We start from the raw sequence: 20,968 nt of genomic DNA on the forward strand, positions 1-20,968 counted from the left end.
ATTCTTTTTTTGAAACTTAACTGGTAACTAGCAACACAAATTGCATGTACATGCCTATTAATTTATTTGTTTTTTATAGAAACTTCAGGCAGTTTCATCCAGGTGTGTCTGTCAGCAATAACACTCGTAAATGGTGGAAGTATGCTTATGATTCTGTTTTGGAACAGAGGGTAAGGCCATACACCTGGCAGCACATTAAATCACACAGGTAATAATCTTTGTTTGAAGATTTTACAACTACAACACTCTTAGTGCTAAGTACTGAGTGGTTTGGTGTAGTGGGTGATATTTTTAGAAGCAAGCAAAATTTAATCCTCTGTACATCCCCTGGATTCAGCACTGAATTGGAAGTTTCCTGAGTTGTATCTTTAGATTGGCTATCCCCATAGCTTATTTATAGTTTTCCCAGTTTCTGGGGGGGGGGGGGGGGGATACAGTGTACCATGATATTTTTCCAATGTTTGTAAATTATCATTTATGATTACCTGTACTCACATTATAATCCTGTCCTTGAGGCTTGTAGCAAGACATGGAATGTAAAACTTTATGAAACAAGCAAATAAATATTTAAGCATTGAATGTATATTTTTTTGGCATGGTCACATTCCTGTAAGCTGCTTGTTAAAATAACATTATTAACCTGTGTATCCATCTGTATGTGTGCCTGTAACAACTTAAGAATGGATGAACAGATTTTTATGAAATTTAATATTGGGGAATTTTGTGAAAATTGTTGAATAATTTTAATTTTAATTTTGATCAGACAATTTTAAGGACTTCTTTATATAAAAAAATTGTTGATGGGATGATATTAATTTTAATATTCTTAATACAACTTTATTGTTTCAGGGAACATTACCGAAAATACAAGAACACATATAAGAAAACACTGCTGAGTCCCAATGACACAGAACTAAGACTGGACTTACAGCTACTGGAGGATCAGCTTGCAATTATAGACATCGTAGTTGCAAGAGAACATGCCAAGATTGAGGTATGTTACAGGTTTAATTTATATGGTAACTTATATTGTAATGGTAATTTATATTGTAAATTTCCTGTATGCATAATTTACTAATTGAATTCTTAAATAAGCGAATTATGTGTTTTATTGTATAATCTTTAATGTTTTTCAATTCTTGTACTTCTTAGCTTTACCATGAAGATCCCGAGCACATTTTAGTACATGAAAATGAAGCAAAGTGGTGGGATATTTTGGTTCAAGAAAAGTCTGTTGAAATGCAAGTACGGACTGAGAAGGAACGTGGTCTCTGGGCACAGCTGTCACTTGCAGAAAAGAAGAAACTGTGTGAAGCAATTGGCTATGTGGAAGGAGCTGCAAGACCACATAAGCCAAAACAATATACAGGTGAAGGATGGTGGCCAGTGCCAGAGCCAATCCTCTGTTCTACTTTCCATCTAACCATAACCATAATAATAATAGTAGTGTGATAGAGTGAATGAGTTAGTGAGAGAGATTGGGGTTCAATTTCCTCAAATTAACATTGGTACCATTTAATTCTTGGATTTATTTTCTGGGTGTTAGTTTGGCCTGAATTATTTTTACCTCAGTTCGGTATTGGTCTGATGTTCTCAAAATAAATGATTGATGTTATTAAGTTCATTGATAAGAAATGAACAGTGCTTACAAAAATATATTCACAAATTGGGACTTCTGCCTGATTTAGGTTAAAAGAACAATTTTTACTGTATAATAACAGCAGATTATTATATTAATCTATTGAAGTTTAAATGAATGAATATATAACAGTGGTAATATTATATTTATCAAAAGTCACTGTGTTTGAAAATGGATGAAATGGAAGTTGCAAAAAAAAGTGTTTTATTCACCATGAATTTATAGTTTCATATATTCATTTCATTTATGCTTGGAATATTGTACTTTCTCTGTATCTCCAAAAAAATGTGTGTGTGTGTAGAAGATAATAGTGCTTTCATTCTGGAAATATATAAATTAGCCCAAAAGAAAAGATTACTTACTTAAAACTGGAGAATACAGTCTATGGAGAGAAAGGGTCATTATTACTGTTACTGGTAACATTTTGATCACAACTATACTTGTATTTCAATGAAGTGTAAATAAGCTGAGAGGGAACGCTCACTTGAAATGGAGGAACATAATGATATATTATAGCACAGAGGCAACAAATGACTGTCTCTTTTGTTTTCAGAACCATATTTTCAGTTGTTGTACTATAATATGACTTTCTCGTGATGAACTTCTTGGTCTTGTAGTTGGACAGTAATTTATTGTATTATACGACTAATAAAATTGATCCCTACTGCCCTGTATATAACTGTATGCCTTGTCTTGTAGAACACAAATTCAATTTTACACTGGCCAACTGTTCACTCAGCCTAGTGAATCACAGAAGAGAAGTACTTGTGGTGACGCTGACTCAGTTTCTTGCAAGTCTGGAGACCAGACCATCGGCACAGGCATTCAAAGTTTCAGCACGTGCAGAAAGTTTTGTTGTTGAAGGAGCAAGTGTGGAAAATGACCTCATTCCTATGGTTACAGCAGATAATATTCTTTCAGGTATGTCTGAATGATCATTTTCTCATATGAAATGTAGTTTATATATTCATATGGTTACTCATAATTTAAAAGGAAGAGTCGTAGTGTTTAAGAATGTATTATGTGGTAAACAGTTACAGGCTCAACAAACATTCCTTTTTAAGGTTGTTTTTACCTAAACTTTATATTTCTGTCATTCTTGTTTAAGTGAAATATTATTTTTAATTCCAGGCAATACATCATCAAATTTTCTTGCTGTAGACTTTGAGAAACATCCATTAAATTGTGAAGCAGACTTTGGACTTGGTGTCAGTTTAGAGCCAGTGGAAATTGTGTATCATGAGGTAAATGTATATCAAGCAGCAATATGAATTACATTTTATTTTTGCTGTTATATTATCTTAACATTCTATAGGTACTCTATTTCACTTTACCTTTTTTCTAGCATGCTGTTTCAGAAATCATAAACTTCTTCCAAACAAGGTCTGTGACACTTCAAGATGCAATGGACTTCTCCAAACAGGGAATCTCTAAAGCTAGTGAAGTGGGAAGGGCATTGGTCGAGTATGCAATTGCTCGCCGTAAAACCATCGATATCAACATGGACCTTAAAGGTCCATACTTTGTAGTACCAGAACTTGGATCTGTTCAGAAGTAAGTTTCTAAGTATCTTGTTGTTAAGCGCTTGCATTGAGAGGGAATGTGGACAGTATGATCGCTGGGATCAGTATGACAGGAGCTCAACTCTGTATGAGTTTTGTGTGAGTTATAATCCATATGGTAATTGAAGACAAGTGGTATATGAATAAGTTTATAAATTGAAGGCTAAGCTTGTAATAATTAAATTTTTCCTATAATATTTTGACTAGACAGTATAATTTATAAGTATCAAAATTAAAGAAAGATTGCAGACAGCAGTTTTGTTTGTTATAGATTTTCACACACTTTCATCTGTTGTTTACTATAATGTTTTCCTTGTTGAAATTTGTAGCGTGGAAAAGATTTGTTTTTTGTGTTTTGTCATTGCCATTGTTAATGTGCTTTTCTCACCTTATCCAGCTTATGTTTGACTTGTCAGGTTTTTATTTTGTGTAAAATTGGCTCAAGGAACTTTATATAATTTACATAACATGAAACAATGTTCCTCTATTTTGATAAGTTATTATTGATAGTTTCATGAAAGAGGTCAAAATGAATTAATTTAATAATACCATTCTAGTCTATGTTCTTCCTTCCAGGGGTGGCAGTATTGTGGTGGTGGACTTTGGACGAGTGGTAATAAAGAGTGATTTGCAGTCTGAGAATGTAGGCCTTGAAGATGCTACACAAATGGAGTTGGAAGAGAGGTTATATGACAGACTTCACATAGATTTCTCAGATCTGCAGCTCCTTTTCTGCGATTCAGGTAGCGTTTCAAGATGAACTGACATTGTAATGATACAGTTTGGTTATGACATATTATTAAAAGCATAGTATACCAAAGACAATATGTATACAAAGTTGTAATCTTGTATTAACGGTAATTATTTACATTTAAGGTGAAGAATGGAGGGATGCCAGGAAACTGCAGGACACAGATTATCATTTAGTCCCAAAGATTCGTTGTCAGGTTGTTTTTTCCAATAGTGTGAAACCTGAATACAGGCTACTTCCTAGGTAAGTTTATAGAGAACAGAACTAAATTTATTGTGTTAATATTAAATGTAATTTCCACATCCAGATTTGCAATAGCTATTTATCATCATTTATCCTTTTATTGGAAGTACTTGCTCTGTTACAGGTGACTCTTGTTGTATGAGAGGTTTGCTTTCCTGTAAATTACTGTATGTATAAAAGATGTATAGAACAGGAAACATATAACATGCTCATTGATTTCTGAGTGATACACCGTGGGAGGTCTTAATTTGTAGTCCCCAGAATCAGAATGGTGGAGTAAGTGAAACTGTGCACACAATTCACTGGGCTTGTGTGACAACTTTTACTGTGGTTACTGATAGGATATTGATGTTCCTCATGATTTTGATGTAAAACCATGGATATGTGAAAACAGGGACAGTGAAAGCATGTATAACAAGAGTCATCTGTGTTAGAAAACAGGATATTTCTTTTCTAGAGTTCTTTCCAAGTATCTGCCTCTTCTAAGTTAATAATTTATAATTTTTGGAGATAAACAGAAATGATGTACAGACTATTTGTGCCCTCATCTGTATATGAAAATTCAACATCATCTCTTTTGGCATTCACTGTTGTAAGCCATATATTATTGAACAAGCTTTGAGAATGTCTTAGGATACATTTCAGCCATTAATTCAATTTTCAGAAAAGTGACATATGTTGATTTTGCAATAATTGAAACATTTGAATTTAAATAAAACATTCTCTAGAGTCTTGTAACTTTACAGCTGTTTTATGAAGTTATATGCTGATGACTGTCTTCAGGGTTGTAGCGCTTTGTAGTCTTGTAGAAGTTTACCAACATTTCAGAGGTCTTTGCTACCTCCATCATCAGGGCAATGGGTCATCACCCTGATGATGGAGCTACAACCCAGCAGACAGCCACTCTTATACTCACTGCTATGAAAACCTCAAATTCTACAAAGTTATATGTTTCTAATTTGTGTTTTTCAGACACAAATTGAACTTTTCAATTTCAAGTCTGAAGTTAAATTTGTCAGACCGTAAAATTGGAATGGTGCTGGATTTCCTGGATAACCTGCCATTACCTTCTCCCAATACACTAAGAGTATCTGAGGTGGATTCTGTGCTAGAAAGAGAGGTTGCTGCAGATAAAAATATGGCAAGACTAATAATAACTGACAGGATCATGCCTGAATTCAGCAGCACACAGCTTCTCCAGATCAAGAAGACTGTTGTAATGGCTGAGATGTCTCGACAAGAGAAGAAGAATGAACATTTTGACAAGTCAGCAGCGAAGTTGGCAATGCTTGAGGTTGAGAAGTGAGTAAAGGACTTATTGATGTCTGTACTGTAATTGAAGATCTGCATGATATTTTTAGAATAACATTACCACGAGTTGGAAGGCGTACCCTAATGGAGTACACATGTTATAAATATGTCTTTTATTATTTGCTTTCCTCATTAATTCTGATGTTTATTTATTGGAGATACAAATCTGTTACTGCAGAGCTATTTACATGACAGCTAATTGCTGTGCAGAGTATATGAAATTATTTTTCTTTGTATATTCGGCTGTATTAAATGATATTTCAAATACAAGACCTAGATTTTAATGATATTTGTATTATATGTTATATATCAGTGTTTTTCATAATCAGCAACTTTGAGAAAATCCATATGTTCATTTTCAGCTTTATGTAAAGTTGGGGGTTACATTTTGTGGAGACCCTACAACACCATATTTTATCAAAATCTATTGTTAAGTGTCATAGATGAAATATGGTAGACAGATGGACCAACTTGACTTCCCCCCATATGCATTGTGTGGCCTGTAGGAAGTATAGCTACATTATTTCAGAAATGTCATAATTATTTCTAGGAGCTTCATATCATCAGATCATAGTGATGAGGAAAATGAACTTTGGGCACGCACCGTAGATCTTCCTGGATTTGATGATAATGTTTCACCACAGAATATTATTACTATGCTTTTGAGACTAATTGTTGGTGAGGTAAGAAACATCATATCCCTCAAATATTAATACTGATGGCCAAGACACTTATATTTTTATATTTTAAAAGTCTGAACTAAGAATACATGACTGTTAAAAATACTGGTGTAGAATAGAAAATTACAGGACAGTAAGATACCATGCTGATATTAGTCACCATTACTGATATTGCTGCTGTCTAAATCTGATCTTGTCATTGTCATATTACAGTGCTGGTTGATTAACTTTGAGAAAGGGCTCACTTGGGGGACCTAAATGTAGGTGAGGACATTATTGAAATGGATGTTGGGGAAATAGATTTTGAAGCTGTAAATTCAATTGAACAGGCTCAGTATGTGGTTAATGGCAAACTTTAATGAACATGCTGTTGAACATTTGAGTTGCTTAAGAATAAAATTTTGACCAGCTGAGTAATTATTATATGTTCAAGGAAGGTCCATTGGAGTTAGTGCCTGTGTCTGTGTTTCTTATCAGGTCGTGCTTCAATTAGCTCGATCCAACAACAGGGTGGACAAGCCATACCTGATGCTGCAAGTAAGCAAGGTGTGCTGGGACATGGCTGTTATGGAATATGGACCGGCTGTTCAAGCCAGCATTGGCGGAATCCATCTTATAGACAAGATTCACACTGGTTGTTCTGGGGAGTACCTGGAGTTGATATCCACTGATAATGCAGCAGACATGATAACACTACTGTATAGGAAGGTGGGAACTGAAAGTGATTAATCAAAACATATTTTAAAATTAGAGGATGCATTCATTTTCTTTCATAAAATTTGAAAATGTGTCAGTGCTTTTTCTGTTTTCTGAACTTATTCTGAACTTTTATCACTGTTCATATACCAATACTCTAATTGAATGTTTGCATACAGAAGGTGCCAAGATAGAAAATGACAGAAAAATGAGATTTGAGTTCAAAGAAGAAACTTGTTTTTTGATTTATGGGCGATAAGACCATTTTGTAGGAAATGGTATAGTGTTTATAAGTATGCAGACAGAAATAGCTAATGTCTCAGAAACACATCACAGTATCATAACCCAGAAATTAAAACTAAGAGTATAATGTTTATAGTTCAGAAGTTTGCTGTCTTCTGGGTTGTTGTGCCGTGTAGTCTGGTAGATATCCACCAACGTTTCAGAGGTCCATGCTGCCTCCATCATCAGGGCGAAGAGTAAGCCATGCTGATAATGGAGGCAGCATGGACCTCTGAAACATTGGTGGACACCTACCAGACTACATGGCGCATCAACAACAGAAGACAGCAATCTTCAGACTCATCGTCATGAAAACCTCAAATCCTACATTTATAGTTCAGGTTTACAAGACAATTGGCTATTCCATATCCTGATTAGTGTGTGTGTTTGTGTGTGTGCACAGTAGGAAAGCAGTCCCTTTTCAGGCCCATTTATCTTTTTTTATTTTGAGAAGGGAGGTAGTGGGACAGACAGAGTTTTCTGACATTTCAGAGAATCTGTCTAGACCACTGTTTGTTCATTTGTTCAAACTTAGGTTCACTGAGACATTGGCAAACCAGTCCATCTTAAAACATTGTCATTGGTCAAGAAAACATAAGATTAACTGCAGATAGCAATGAGAACTTAGGGACTTAAAACAGTGTTCTGTTTGTTGGGTAGGTGCAAGCAAACTGCCCAGACTTCAAGTCTCATTTCCACAGTGTGGAGCAGTCACTCGTTCTGGACTTTACATCACTCTCAGTTGTGTTTCACAGGGAAGCCTTCTCAACTCTCAACAAGTATTTGCAGTACCTGCTGCAGAAGTAAGTTCTTATCTTCTGTCAGTAGTATAAACTACTTCAATCTGAATAGAGATGCTGGCATAAATTAGTAATAATTATAATTGTGAAACAATGTAGTGATATATTTCTGTGTGTAAGGATTATGTGTTTCTAGTACTTGGACATTGTTGGCCAAAATATCAAAGTTTTTCACAGTGAGTGTGGATGGAAAGAGGAGTACTTATAAAGATTTGGCAGTGATGAGTTCAGTGGAAGGTGAATACCATGATAGGGCAAGCTAAGAAGTGAGGTGCTTGCAGCCCAGAGGGGAGAGCCCACGTGGTTAAAGAAAAGTATGTGATTAAAAGACCTTAAAAAGGAGGATGACAATGTGATAAAAGGGAAGAAGCAAAAATTGAAGAATAACCATATAGTTCAGAGGGAAAAAAGTAAATACAATAAGTGAGAAAGTTGGATAAAGTTGATAAATGTAAGAAGTGGTGGAGGAAGGTAACACTCATTTACCACTTCACAATACTAGAGCTTTATAACTGATTTTTTAACCTCCCACAGACATTCATCCTGAAGGTGGCAACTGCAGTGTTTGCTGAAACGTTGGAAAACCTATAACATTGAAAGACAAAGTTATACATTACACATTAGCCATGAAAACCTGAGGTTAAATGTTTTTGTGTTCACCTGTCCTATTCAGGAGCCAACTAATAAAGTAACACATCTAATATTTGGTCTGATACAGTATTAAATATTAAAGTTGTTGAATGGGATCAGTGCAGTGTATGTTTGACAGGATTCAAACAAGGGAGACACACTTACGACCTTTGGTTCATGGATCCCCCACCATGATGACTTGGCTGTTTTCTGGGGAAGCAGACCCACCCATACCACCAGGTGCCACTAAATTCAGTTACTCTACAAGGCTTGGAGACATCAGAGTAAGGCTGTGTGATACTGATGTGGACTTCCTTGAGGTTAAGGTATGTGTCAGTACTTACATTATTTTTTGGTTCATCTTGTAGACTGTGTTGTCTTCTTAATATGTTTATTGCCAACAAAGACATGTTCCATTGAATCTTCCTCCTATCATCATGAAGGAAATCTCATAGCCATGTCATTAAAATATTTTCTCTCATCTCCAGTGAATGTAATCGAATTTCCATGGAATCTTCACAAATGATTACTTTGACTGACTTTTCCTGTAGTGTGATGGTTATTAATTAAATAATGTACATTCAACACTCAAGATTACTTATGTAAAACATTTTGTGCAAGCTACAGATAAATTGTTACTGATGTCTGGGATTGTTTACTGATTTAATTAATGATGCTTTCAGTTGCTCAAATTATATAGCATTTAATCAAATGATAGGATAATTAACTGGAAATGATGTTGGAAGAAGTGAATTGGGAAGTGTGTTTAAGTGGTCATGGCTTAATTTAAGGTACGTTTGTGTGTAGGATCTAAGGGAAAACATGAAAACCCCCAGCCAGGTTTACCAATATCTGGTTTGAGATTTGAGCCTGGGGTCTCCCAAATAGAAGAAAGATTACTATTGGCTTAACTACAACATTTGTTTTGGCTTCACCACATTAATAATTTAAAATTCACAGATTGTACTACAAAGTATGAGGTTGTGTAATTTACTCGAATTTCACATATTATTTGAAGAACATCAATTAATTCTGAAGACAGTAACAAAATTTTGGGTTTGATTGATAGTTTTATGATTATTATATCTTTAAAAGTATTTCCACTAATTAAATTTTGAAGAAGTACTTATAAAATAAATTAAATCATCATTTTCAGTACTATTACTTAATTTATATCTTTCAGTTTAAGTAATTACAATGTGTTGCATGTTAATATCAGAGATTATCTGTTATATTCAACACATCAGTGTTAATTGTAATATCATAGCAAATACATTTTTAAAAAAGTATCTTTTTAAGCTTATTTTATTTTATAATATGTTATTTCTTCCATGTTGTAACTACATATCAGAATAAACAAATAAATAAATATGTGAACACCCATACTCTGATTTCTTGCAGCATTTGATAAAAATCTTCTTTTTTTAGTTGAAAATGTTTATAATAGTTTGTTTAATCATTCACTCTTCATCACCATATCTATAGTGGCATTGAATATGTTAATATTGTGAGAAATTGTGTCTGCATCTTTCAGGTTGCTGGCTTGGAGAGTGACTGTCTGTTCAAAGCAAATGAAAGAATGGTTCTGAGAATATATCTCACAACACTGGCTGTAGATGATCTATCTGATATGACTTTATATCCAAAGGTATGAATTTCTTAAGTTATGCTTATGTCTAGTAGCACTGTGAACTGAAATGGGTTCGAATAACCATTAGTAGCATGTGGAAGTGATAACAATAAATATGTGAAGAAAGGTTTAAATATGGAAATCTGTAACAGATGCAGACTTGTTCTTAATATTTTGGACTGAACTTCAAATTTTTCTTAGCTTAGTTAACATATTTTATTTATTTTCTTCTGCAGTTATTTTAATTTGATCACTCTTCAGCATTCTATATAAGGGCCTTTGTATGCCAATGGTAATGCAGTTAAACATATTTTTTATATGAGAGTTGCTTAAGCACTGTTAGGCAAGGATTATTACTGGTTTGAGTTATGTATTAGATGTGGCCATAAAATATGTTTTAAAGTACTGTGTCTGTGTTCATCAGAAGAAACTGTAAGTAATCATGGGAGAGTTAATTCAGAATTGTTGGCTACAAAACATGGTTTGCAGTTGACAGGAATACCAAACATTCATTTAGTACCATGCTTGACACATCCACAGATTTGTCTTGTCTGAAGAGTAGTAAGTGGTGTTGGCAGTAATATTAATCATACTCTATGAATTTAAAGTCTTCATAAAGTAGGAACTGAAATTTGTAGAATTGATTTTGGTCATAGACAGAAGTTTTAATGTTCTGTTTTCTAATTGTGGACCCTTGTTGGTGCATTCTGTCACTTTCTGATCATCACCCTGATGATGAACATGGTAAGCTCATCTGAAAAATTGCTCAATATCTATCAGACTACACAGTGCACATCCCAGAATATGGCTATCTTCATAATTGTGACTTTATATGTGGAAAGAAATTTGTTGCTTTGCAGATACTGACCATTGAAGAAGATAAAGTGTTTGACTTTAAATATGTGAGACACAGTCCGAAATTATACACTCAGTCTGATCTTGGACCAAATAAAGATGATGTGAAGTCTGATGGGAGTCTCAGGTTGCACATTGGGAGGATCCATGTTGTGTTACTTTACAAACTTCTTGTGAACTTACAAGTAAGTGGATAATGTTCATTGTGATGACTATCAATATGTTTGAACTTTTTAAATCATAAATTCCATTTTAAGAAGCTTTCATTGTATATATCCTCTGTTCTCAGCACTACATGGAGCCATTCATTCACCCTGGAGTGCCTGCATATGTTATAAATGCAGCTGAGAAGTCTGCTGAGCAACAGATTGTTCAGTTGCGAGGCTGGAGTACTCGCTTGCATCTCTCACTGGATCTTCATGCTCCAACACTTCTTCTGCCACAGAAGTCATCCTCACCCAATCTCATTGTTTTGAATATGGGTGAGTTCACAATCAGAGGGAGGCATAGTGTGTCTGAGGCTATGTTTATAGGACTTTGGTGTTTTTTGTGGAAGTCTTAGAATTTCTTCAGAGGGAAATAATGGCTTCTTCATCGTCTATGGTCAGAAATAATGGCAGAGAAGCATATTAAAATTTTAATTCCATTCCTAACTTCTAAAATTAGCAAAACACAGTTTTTGTTAATTGAAACTATTACATTTAAATATGCAACTTGTTTCTGCATTGTTTCACATATTCATGTTTAGGTTTTGCTTAGGAGAAAATTCTGAATATTTGAATCTGATGTTATCTGAAGTCATAAGAATTATAACTTTCAATGAACCAGAATTTAAATTTTAAGAACTTTAGTGATATTGAAAATATTAAAAGTTACAGTACTTTTAATTATATAAGGAGAATATAAAACTGGCTATTCTCAAACACTGTTTCTCGTTAATTTTAAATAAAATACATTATTTAAATAATATTGCTCACTTTCAAGACAAAAAGGCAGTTCTTATATTTCTGTGGAGCAAAATAATTGTGAGATGACTATGGCTAGTAGCACACATTGAAGAAACAGGAAATACAATGTGTCATGAAAATATCTGAATGGGAGATAAAAATGCCATTATAAGGATTGTTATAGAATGGTTCTTTTAGAAATAGATTGTGAAGATATGAGCTTGATTCAAGTCGCTTAGAATAGGACCAAGTCATGGGCTCTTGTGGTCATGATGTAACAAGGAACTCTTTGTGTGTAATCATTCTGTTGTTTGTATCCATTGGTTAAATGTTTTTGGAAGTTCTACATTTGTTTTGGGTCCCTGATATTTTAGTAGGTACTCTTGACCAACTATACAATTATTAATTCCTGAAATAAGTGAACAGATTGTTTGTTAAGCACACTCCACATGAAACATATATTCCTTCATGCTTGATAAATGGACAACACCAATAAGACCATGATCTAAGCAGTTAGAAAACAAGAGAGAAATTATGAGTTAGTAATTTTGATTGTTTGCAATGCATTAGAGTGTACAAAGTACTGTGTTAAATTTATAGGTGACTTGAGTGTTGAAAACTTCTTCAAGGAGATGACACGTTCACACTTCCCGTATGTGACATCTGGTTCATCGTCCTCAGTCTCAGCCAGTGAAGTGCCTGTTGTGGACAATGTTCTGGTTCGCTTGGAGTCTGTGCAAGTATCAAGAGCAGTCATGACTCTAGCAGGCTCTCTTGAGATACAAGTAAGTCTGGTCTTCATCTCTCACTTCAAAGACATTTACTCCACAAGTGATATGTGGATATTCCTTTTTAAGGTAACAGTACATATGGGCTAATATCATGTGACATAATATTGAGCCAGACTTTTGGGGACAGTGAGAGACTAAAGAGTAATGTTCATTTACATATATAAAATGATGGGTCATCTTATGCAAATGCAAAGACTTTCATTGTTCTCTGTCCTTCCATGAGTACTCTACCTATGTCTCCTTTCCCTTTTGTTCATTCCTTCCTAAAACATTGTGAATTTAATTTTTAAATAATTCCATTATGAGAAGTAAGTGGACAGTCTTTGATGTCACGTGCTTATTTTGTTTGTGTTATATTTAATGATGCTATCAGCAGCTCAGACTGTATAGTGTTGATTTAGTGTCATGTACTTGGACATATTATAAATGCACCTGACTTCATAGGAACCAATTTTGGAACCAATGAGCATACGACTTGATGTGAAGAGGATGGTGGCATATCATCACACCATGAACTCATTGCCCCCTGCACCTGGTCCATACTTACAGCTGCACAGGGATTTATTACTGTATGAAATTGATGGGGGGATGGAAAATGTTCGGATTAACATTGGGCAGCGTGACTTGGCCACCCTTTTGTCAGTCTGGAGTGACAACCTTGCTGAAGACAGATTTATGGGTGAGCAAGTATAAAGACTTTTATTATTAGGCTATATTTTAAGTTGTAACTGACTGGAGATTATTCTCTGTTTTCGAAAGTTTCATAGTTACAAGATGGAGGAAGGATTATGAATAGCCAATTAGTTATACATATAATAGCCTATTTCAGGATCCATCTACAGGGATTAATAAAAAACACCAATGCGGGTTGCCAGAATTTTAACTCATTGTCTTTAAAGTACAAGTCAGGTGTGATACTGTGGCACTCTCTACTCATATATTAGTCGCATTAATGTTTGTATTCTTTCATTTCTTTAGATATGCAACCAAACTCAGATTCTACATCCCCCATCGAACCCCGAACACCCATAAATCCAGCAGAGGATTCAACTGTAAAGAAGCTGCAAGCATTTTTCTGTCAGACTGAACACGTGCGACGGGAGTCCAGCATTCATCTCACATTAGATGGACTGCAGTTGTACCTCTTCAATGACATGGATGAGGTGCTTTGATAATAATAACATTATTTGTTTTTCCATTCACATAAATTTATTTAGTATGGTATATCAAAGCAACATATTTCAGGTTCTTACAGTTATCTTCAGGCCTGCTTTAAAATGAATTATTATTGTACTGCATAATCACAAATAATAGGTGAAGAGTATAAAGTAAAAAGCTTCTTATTATGTTATTATTTTCAGTCTCATGTTAGTTCTTGTCTTAGGTCCAAATATTTTCCTGTCCACATAAAGCCTTGCTGAGTGAAGTTTCATAATACAATGTAATCTCTCAACAGGTTCTTAGTTCTCCAGTGAGAGACTTGAATCATGGGCTGTGCAAATTGGATATTGGAGAAGCAGCATTATCATTGGATACTTTCACAGACCATAGTTTGGAACTGAAGATGGCTCTACAATCATGCCTCATGGAGGATATCCGTCCACACGACAATATTATAATCAAGAAGTTAGTATTGGTGTTGCTACTAATTCCATAAAGTTGAAGGCTTGTGATTTGATGAATGATAATTGAGTTTAATACTGTTGTGTTCTATATTATTGATTTATGATTATTTCAAGATAAAAATGCCTTTCAAGTCTATGTAGCAATTGGTTAACACTGTCTTACTTTTTTCAGAATATTTCAGTCCCACAGTGGTGAAATGAAGATGGATTCTAGTCCCATCTCTGTGTCCACTCCACCAATCATTGATGTGACCTTTAAACAGACTCAGAGTGGCGATCGCTGCATTGATGTCCTTGTGGAGAAAATAAGACTCAATCTGTCAGTTCCATTTTTTATAAATCTTGGACGATTCTTGATGGACTCTTTACCAGGGGAGCATCCCACTGATGGTGGAGTTGTAAACCATGGTTATGTGGGAGACTTGGGAGTTCAGGTGAATAGTGCTGTATTTTGATTGGTTTCTATAAGAAATATAATCTTTTGGGTTGATGCATTGCATTGTCTTCCTTTTGAACTTCTCCAGTTTTTGTGGAATATGAAGCTGGTGTATCAAAGGTAACTCTAAGACCATGTTTTTCAAATCCATACTTTCAGTACTGCCTATAATTCTTGTAATGTATTGGTGGTATTGGTTGCCTATCTGTGTTATAATACTTGTATGCAGAACAAAGCTCCAGTAGAAACCTTGAAACCGGTACCTCAGAGACCGCCCAGCTCTGCCGACAGTACCAGTGGTTATTTCTCATCTGGAGCATCTTACGTTGATGATCTAGCTGGTAAGTTTTTCTGAATTTTACCATTAACCATGTTTAATGTGTTTATACCTATTTTTCTTGGGAGAGATCAGAAGTGTATATGTGCTTGCTAAAATTAGACAGCTTTTTAAAACTTGAAAGACTTTGTACATCTTTTATCATTAAAATGTTACACAGTGCACAAACAAAGAACATTAATTATATAAAAAATAGTATTTAAAAATCTGTCATTATGTCTCGGTTATTTCCATGGTAAATGCATTTGCCTTTTATTTTATCTGAGTTTTAGAAGCTTCCAGTACTAAGGCAGATACCAGGAAGCCTTGCATACGTAATCTTGAGAAATGTGATGATAATTGACATGGTACAGTGTCAGCCCGCATTTCCTTGTTATAGTATATTGTATCAGTATTGTTCATTGTGTTAGTAGAATAGAAGTAGCCAGCACTTTGATTTCAATTTAGTTACCATTGCCATACTTATGCATTGAGATATATTGAGCCAGGATTTGTATATCACTAAAATATTTTATTCATATATATATATATATATATAATTTGTTTCACTTTAAAACTCACTTTGTATCTAAGGCATTAATGTCCCATATTTTATAATACTTTTTGATACATGAAATCATTGTTAAATATATTTAACAGAACAGCTTCATCCATAAAAGTGAAAGGTTTAGCAACTTGTTGCATCACTTAAAAATCTGTGTCTTAATAATGTCAGATCAGTTAATTTAAATACCTTTTATAAGCTATACTCTGTTTTAGTATATCAAGCATGGCAAAAAGTTAAACTGATATAATGTTTCTTCTACAGGATTGTCAGTGTCAGTGCAACTGAGGAAGCCAGAGATAATGCTGTTTGCTGACTTGTCAGAACACAGTGGTCATGCCCTTCTGCTTCGTACTGAATTCCTTGTAGACTACAGTCGTCACCCTGGTCGAGACTCATTGGTCTGTTCTCTAGCAGGGTTACAGATCCTCTCAAAACTTCAGGGACACAATAAACAGCCTCCACATCTGGTAAAAATTGGGGTTTATTTTTATTCTTTTTGTGGTGTTCCCATTTTTGAATGTTCATCATTCTTATTTACCATAACTTTGCATGTATCCAGTCGCTTTCCTTCATATTATTTCCTTGTATTACTTTATGAATTCCTTCTAATCAACATTAATTTTATTTTGACTTTTTCATTTTTTCTGTTTGATATCCCATGTATTAGTTGTTTCTGCTTCTTTTATTGTAGATTTTAAAATAAAATTGTGTTTTAGATTGTTTAATAATTTAGAAACGGTTAAAAATGACAGTCTTGATAAAGTATTGTTATATGTGTGTAATCAATTTAATAAGCCATGAAGCTCTGAATGTGCACACGATTAGAATAATTGGAAGAGATATGAAAATTGTGTAACTTATTTTCAGGTCTTACATCCATGTGATATAGAATTTGTTAAGAGTTTAAAGTCAGTGGAAGATGGACTAAAAGTGTCAGCAACTGTCAGCACTGTAAATATTCATCTGTCAGCCAGCACTGTACATACAGTCAGCAATGTGAGTACTCCAAATAAAATCTGTTTCAGTAAAGGTGATCTGAGATATTATATATATGTTGTCTCTGTGCTGAGTTGCTTTTAAGAAAGTGGCTGTCAAAGTCAAAATTGTCTTCTTTTTGAGACTTCCAGGATCCCTTTACTGACAGTAATATGAAACTTATTTGTGCTCCTGCATTTGTATGAATTTTTTCATATGTTTTATTTAGCATTTATATGCTAATTATTGTTTGCATTGTTCAGGTGATTGAAGATATCCTGAACTCACTTCAAGCTGAAGAAACAGAACTACCAACAAAAATGGGACATAATATCACCGACTTGGAGGATATCTGGTCTCCAAAGAAAATTCAGCCATACATTTTCCCTGAAACTTGTGGTAAGTATTAAAGAACTCATGGAACTGGTTCAGTAATCATTTTACATCACAATTTGGCTTATATAATTAAAAATGTCTGTAAATTCTTTTGTTAAATACAAAAAAAAAGCCTTAATTTGTAGTTCCCAGAGACAAAATGGAGGAGAAAGACAGTTAAATTCTGCACACAACTTAGTGATCCTGTGCTACATCTTTTACCATGGCCACAGATATGATATTGATGCTCATGATACTAAAATAAAATGTATATGTGACAACATGGATAGCAAAAGCATGTATAACGAGAGTCACCTGTAATTCTGCTATGACTTAATCATCCAAGCTTTTTAACAGAGCTTCTCTCTTCCTGTATTTTACTCTGTATAATTTACAACAGTGAGATGAATGTCTTCTGGATTGAAGTGCCATGTAGTCTGGTAGAAGTTTGCCTCTATCAGACTACATGGCACTACAATCCACAAGACAGCTATTTTTGTTGTTCGTAATCACCACCTTGAGAACTTCAAATCCTACTAATTTACTACTGGTTTTTACATTCTCCTTAAGGTTAATGATGCCAATACTGCTGAATACTGAATATTATAATAAATTTGTATGTTTAGAAACCCTGCTGTATGGTCAGCCATCATATCCTGAAGGAAGACCAAGGGAAACATTCACAGTGGCAGTCCCGAAGATACGTGTGGTTTTTGAGCTTGAAGGTGGAAATCATAGGATTCCTGTTCTTCTTTTTAAGTCATCTGTAGAAGCCAGTATCAAAGACTGGTCCAAGCAGATGCACATGAAGGGTAAATATGTCTTTAAAATTTGTCAGCATATTTAGATGTGTAGGTTGGAACTTCGAATTTGACCAGTTTATTTAAAAGCCCTTTATATAATTTGTTGTAGTACATTATGTACAAATGACATTTAATTTTTGTTTATCCTGATAGTTTAGATCCAGGGAAGGACAAACACATTTTTAGGCTTGTTCTAATTTCCTAACGTAAGTGAGGCTTATGGTATTGTGTATGTATGTGTTTTGTCTTCCCATATCTAGTAGCTTTTGAACCACTTGTCTAATTTTGATTAAACTTGTGTTATTTTAGCCGAAATCCAGATGCAGGCCTCATATTATAATGACAGAGTTGGAGCTTGGGAGCCCCTCATTGAACCCTGTGTGGAAGAAGAAAATGTCTACAGACCTTGGGAGGTGTTAGTGAAGGTATTGCACAGCCTAACAGTAGGACTGTTAAAAATTAATTGGTCACTTCCTTAAGCCTGTGAAGCACAAAGTTTATCTAAATAATATTTCAAATTCCATTCCATCCTTAAAACATGTGACTTGACATTTAATAAATGCTATCTCAAATCAAGCAAAATACCTACATTGGCATTGACAATATACTATTCAGTTCTTGTCGTCTCTATTTCAGAGATCAATTTGTTAATGATATTTATGGAAATAATCTTTGTTCTGAAAATAGTATAAAGCCTATACACAGTCTATTTTCGAAATGCAAATTAGTGATTGCTAAAGCAGGTGGTATTTATTTTGGAGGATTAAATATTCTATAGTTCCTTCTATTGAACATTTTTAAAATAATACGGATTTATTACAAAACCATATGACTAATCATAATATTCCCAATACTTTCCTCTTCTTTCAACTTTCTTTGCTGATTCAGCTACTGTGTTTTAAGTATACTTGTTACTAATAATTCATTTTAGGTTTTCCATGCTAAAGCTTTCCCAATTTCAAGTCGACTAGACCATGATATGGAGACAGAAACAGACCATAGTCGTGTAAAGATTGAACATCGAACACAGGACAGAAAAGCTGAAGAATCTGAAACATCTGCTGATGAAACAGAACCAGAAAATGGGATGACATTCATAAGGAGGCACAATGTTGAATCACTACTTGCTTTGAAGAGAAATGCAAATGGTGAGGTTGTTAGTCAGTGAACTGTATTATCATTTTGAAGGATTTGAGGTTTTCACAGCATTGAGTATGAAGATGGCTGTCTTCTGAGTTGCCCTGATGATGGTGGCAGCATAGACCTCTGAAACATCGGTAAACTTCTACCAGATTACATGGCGCTACAACCTAGAAGACAGCCATCTTCTGTATTATCACTTCGTTGTGGACAGAACAGAACGTAAGATATCACATATTTTGGCAGTCCAGTGACAGATTAATTATAAGTGCTTTCTAAATCAGATGAAATATTATTGTTATACTCTGTTTTTAATAAAAGAGGTCACTTACCCCATGGTTAGAGATAGGATGAATGAATATATGATCAGCCTGAACAGTCAGTGGCTAAGTCAGTATGTACGTGGGTGATGCAGTAAAGGTGAAAAAAAGGTGTAAGAAGTGAATTTTGGCCCTTCCTAAGGCAAGGTAATACTCATGTCTTTGCCTAGACACCTTGATGCAAACCTCAGTGACAACAGCTAGAAATGGTCAAGGCTTGAACTAGGTACTTCTCTGGCATTGACCTCAGCAGTTAAGTATAAATGAATATGGAACAGTGTAGTGGGTCAGATTGTAATAAAAATTGCCAAATAGACAGTAAATGAATAAACCTGACCATGTACCAGCATAGCATCTGCCACCCTGCCAGATTTAATTAAGTAGTTTGATGGTTAGAAAATTTCCATAGAATCCTGATTTCCATCATTATCGATAGCTTTTCAGAATTATGGTTTCTTACTTGCTGCTTGTATTGTTTATTTTCAGAAAATGTGAGCTTAATTGGTTATCCTGATGATTCAGATTCAGAAAATGAGGAAGGTGTCTTGGAAAAACTTGCAGGTGCTATAGGACATTTATTTACTGGGTAATGTTTTATTCTTCTAATGACCTTCTTTGCATTAAAGTATTTATTTATGTATCTTAAACCTCCAGTCTGTTAAACAATAAAATGATATCTGGCAATTAAATACCCAGTATATTCCAATCTAAAGAAACATGAACATACTTTCCAAACCATTTCATATACAGAAATTCCATGTGGCTGTGTTGTACCTCAGGCAGTTGGAGACAGAGAACCAGGTCCCAGATACCCATTTGTAATGTACAAAATGCCATTGAAGCAGGTTTTGTTCAAAATACAGTGGATTCAGTTAATTGGGACACATCAGGACTAGAACACTTTGTCCCAATTAAGCGGCTGCCCTGATTATGTGAAGTTCCATGTAAAGAGTTAAGAAAGGTTTGTTCTTTAACATTTGTCCCAAATAAATGGCTGCCCCGATTAAGCGATGGCCCAATTAACTGGAATCTTCTGTATTTTGTTTTACCATGCCATCATTGTCACATCAATGCTCCATATTCTTGTGTCAGTTACTTCTGAGCTGTAAGAGTAATGTCACAAGGTCTTGTCTGGCACTCAGGTGGTTTGAAAAGGCAGAAATATAGTTCAGTTATTAACTTTTAGCTTACATGAATAGGGAATTTACTGCCTCTGGTCTCCTCTCCCCCCCTTCCAAGTACACACAGCCAATTGGGCCATGCATAACAATTGACACATGGCTGATAAAGTTTAAGGTGTGTGTGTGTGTGATGTGACTCTTTTGTAGACTTTTAATAAATTTTCTTGCATCTAGAGATAGCAGTGATGGAGAAGGAAGTGAATCAGAGGATTCCAGTGGGGCTGAGCCTTCTGTTGAGACTGAGGAGGCCTCTGAAATAACTATGAGTTGTGGAAGCACTGTTATTGGCAAGGACGAAAGGGCAATATTCCTCAAGAAACAGAGTAAGTAATTGAATGTTTTGTTCTAGTTTTTTTACTTGAAGGTCTTATTTGTCTGCAGTTCTCTCAAGTGTGAGATACATCTATAAACA

General features: G+C 34.8%; 1 protein-coding gene across 9 annotated transcripts in view; it reads left to right on the plus strand.

The window, feature by feature from the left end:
- LOC110831552 (intermembrane lipid transfer protein VPS13A) overlaps positions 1 to 20,968 on the plus strand; it is a 50,039-nt gene that overhangs the window by 7,470 nt on the left and 21,601 nt on the right. For 8 of the 9 annotated variants that reach the window (XR_002543629.2, XM_022067695.2, XM_022067689.2 and 5 more), the window contains exons 8-37: positions 80 to 208; positions 850 to 994; positions 1,153 to 1,369; positions 2,339 to 2,560; positions 2,771 to 2,883; positions 2,985 to 3,193; positions 3,778 to 3,944; positions 4,078 to 4,195; positions 5,168 to 5,497; positions 6,057 to 6,189; positions 6,664 to 6,894; positions 7,825 to 7,967; positions 8,734 to 8,920; positions 10,129 to 10,242; positions 11,085 to 11,264; positions 11,369 to 11,561; positions 12,627 to 12,811; positions 13,262 to 13,496; positions 13,796 to 13,980; positions 14,274 to 14,443; positions 14,615 to 14,876; positions 15,108 to 15,219; positions 16,024 to 16,229; positions 16,630 to 16,758; positions 17,001 to 17,136; positions 17,739 to 17,924; positions 18,225 to 18,340; positions 18,847 to 19,063; positions 19,862 to 19,961; positions 20,731 to 20,879. Coding sequence is in view for 8 of the 9 variants with exons in the window: in XM_022067695.2 (XP_021923387.1) it covers positions 80 to 208; positions 850 to 994; positions 1,153 to 1,369; positions 2,339 to 2,560; positions 2,771 to 2,883; positions 2,985 to 3,193; positions 3,778 to 3,944; positions 4,078 to 4,195; positions 5,168 to 5,497; positions 6,057 to 6,189; positions 6,664 to 6,894; positions 7,825 to 7,967; positions 8,734 to 8,920; positions 10,129 to 10,242; positions 11,085 to 11,264; positions 11,369 to 11,561; positions 12,627 to 12,811; positions 13,262 to 13,496; positions 13,796 to 13,980; positions 14,274 to 14,443; positions 14,615 to 14,876; positions 15,108 to 15,219; positions 16,024 to 16,229; positions 16,630 to 16,758; positions 17,001 to 17,136; positions 17,739 to 17,924; positions 18,225 to 18,340; positions 18,847 to 19,063; positions 19,862 to 19,961; positions 20,731 to 20,879 (5,219 nt within the window). In the remaining variant the exon portion in view is untranslated. Of the gene's footprint in view, positions 1 to 79; positions 209 to 849; positions 995 to 1,152; positions 1,370 to 2,338; positions 2,561 to 2,770; positions 2,884 to 2,984; positions 3,194 to 3,758; positions 3,945 to 4,077; positions 4,196 to 5,167; positions 5,498 to 6,056; positions 6,190 to 6,663; positions 6,895 to 7,824; positions 7,968 to 8,733; positions 8,921 to 10,128; positions 10,243 to 11,084; positions 11,265 to 11,368; positions 11,562 to 12,626; positions 12,812 to 13,261; positions 13,497 to 13,795; positions 13,981 to 14,273; positions 14,444 to 14,614; positions 14,877 to 15,107; positions 15,220 to 16,023; positions 16,230 to 16,629; positions 16,759 to 17,000; positions 17,137 to 17,738; positions 17,925 to 18,224; positions 18,341 to 18,846; positions 19,064 to 19,861; positions 19,962 to 20,730; positions 20,880 to 20,968 lie in introns of those variants that run through there. The other variant, XM_087352286.1, reaches the window with a different exon arrangement.

The sequence above is a fragment of the Zootermopsis nevadensis genome, unplaced genomic scaffold (genome assembly GCF_977971745.1).
Source record: "Zootermopsis nevadensis isolate Lab colony 2312 unplaced genomic scaffold, Znev_1.0 Znev_ptg000002l, whole genome shotgun sequence".
NCBI classification, from domain to species: Eukaryota; Metazoa; Arthropoda; class Insecta; order Blattodea; family Termopsidae; genus Zootermopsis; species Zootermopsis nevadensis.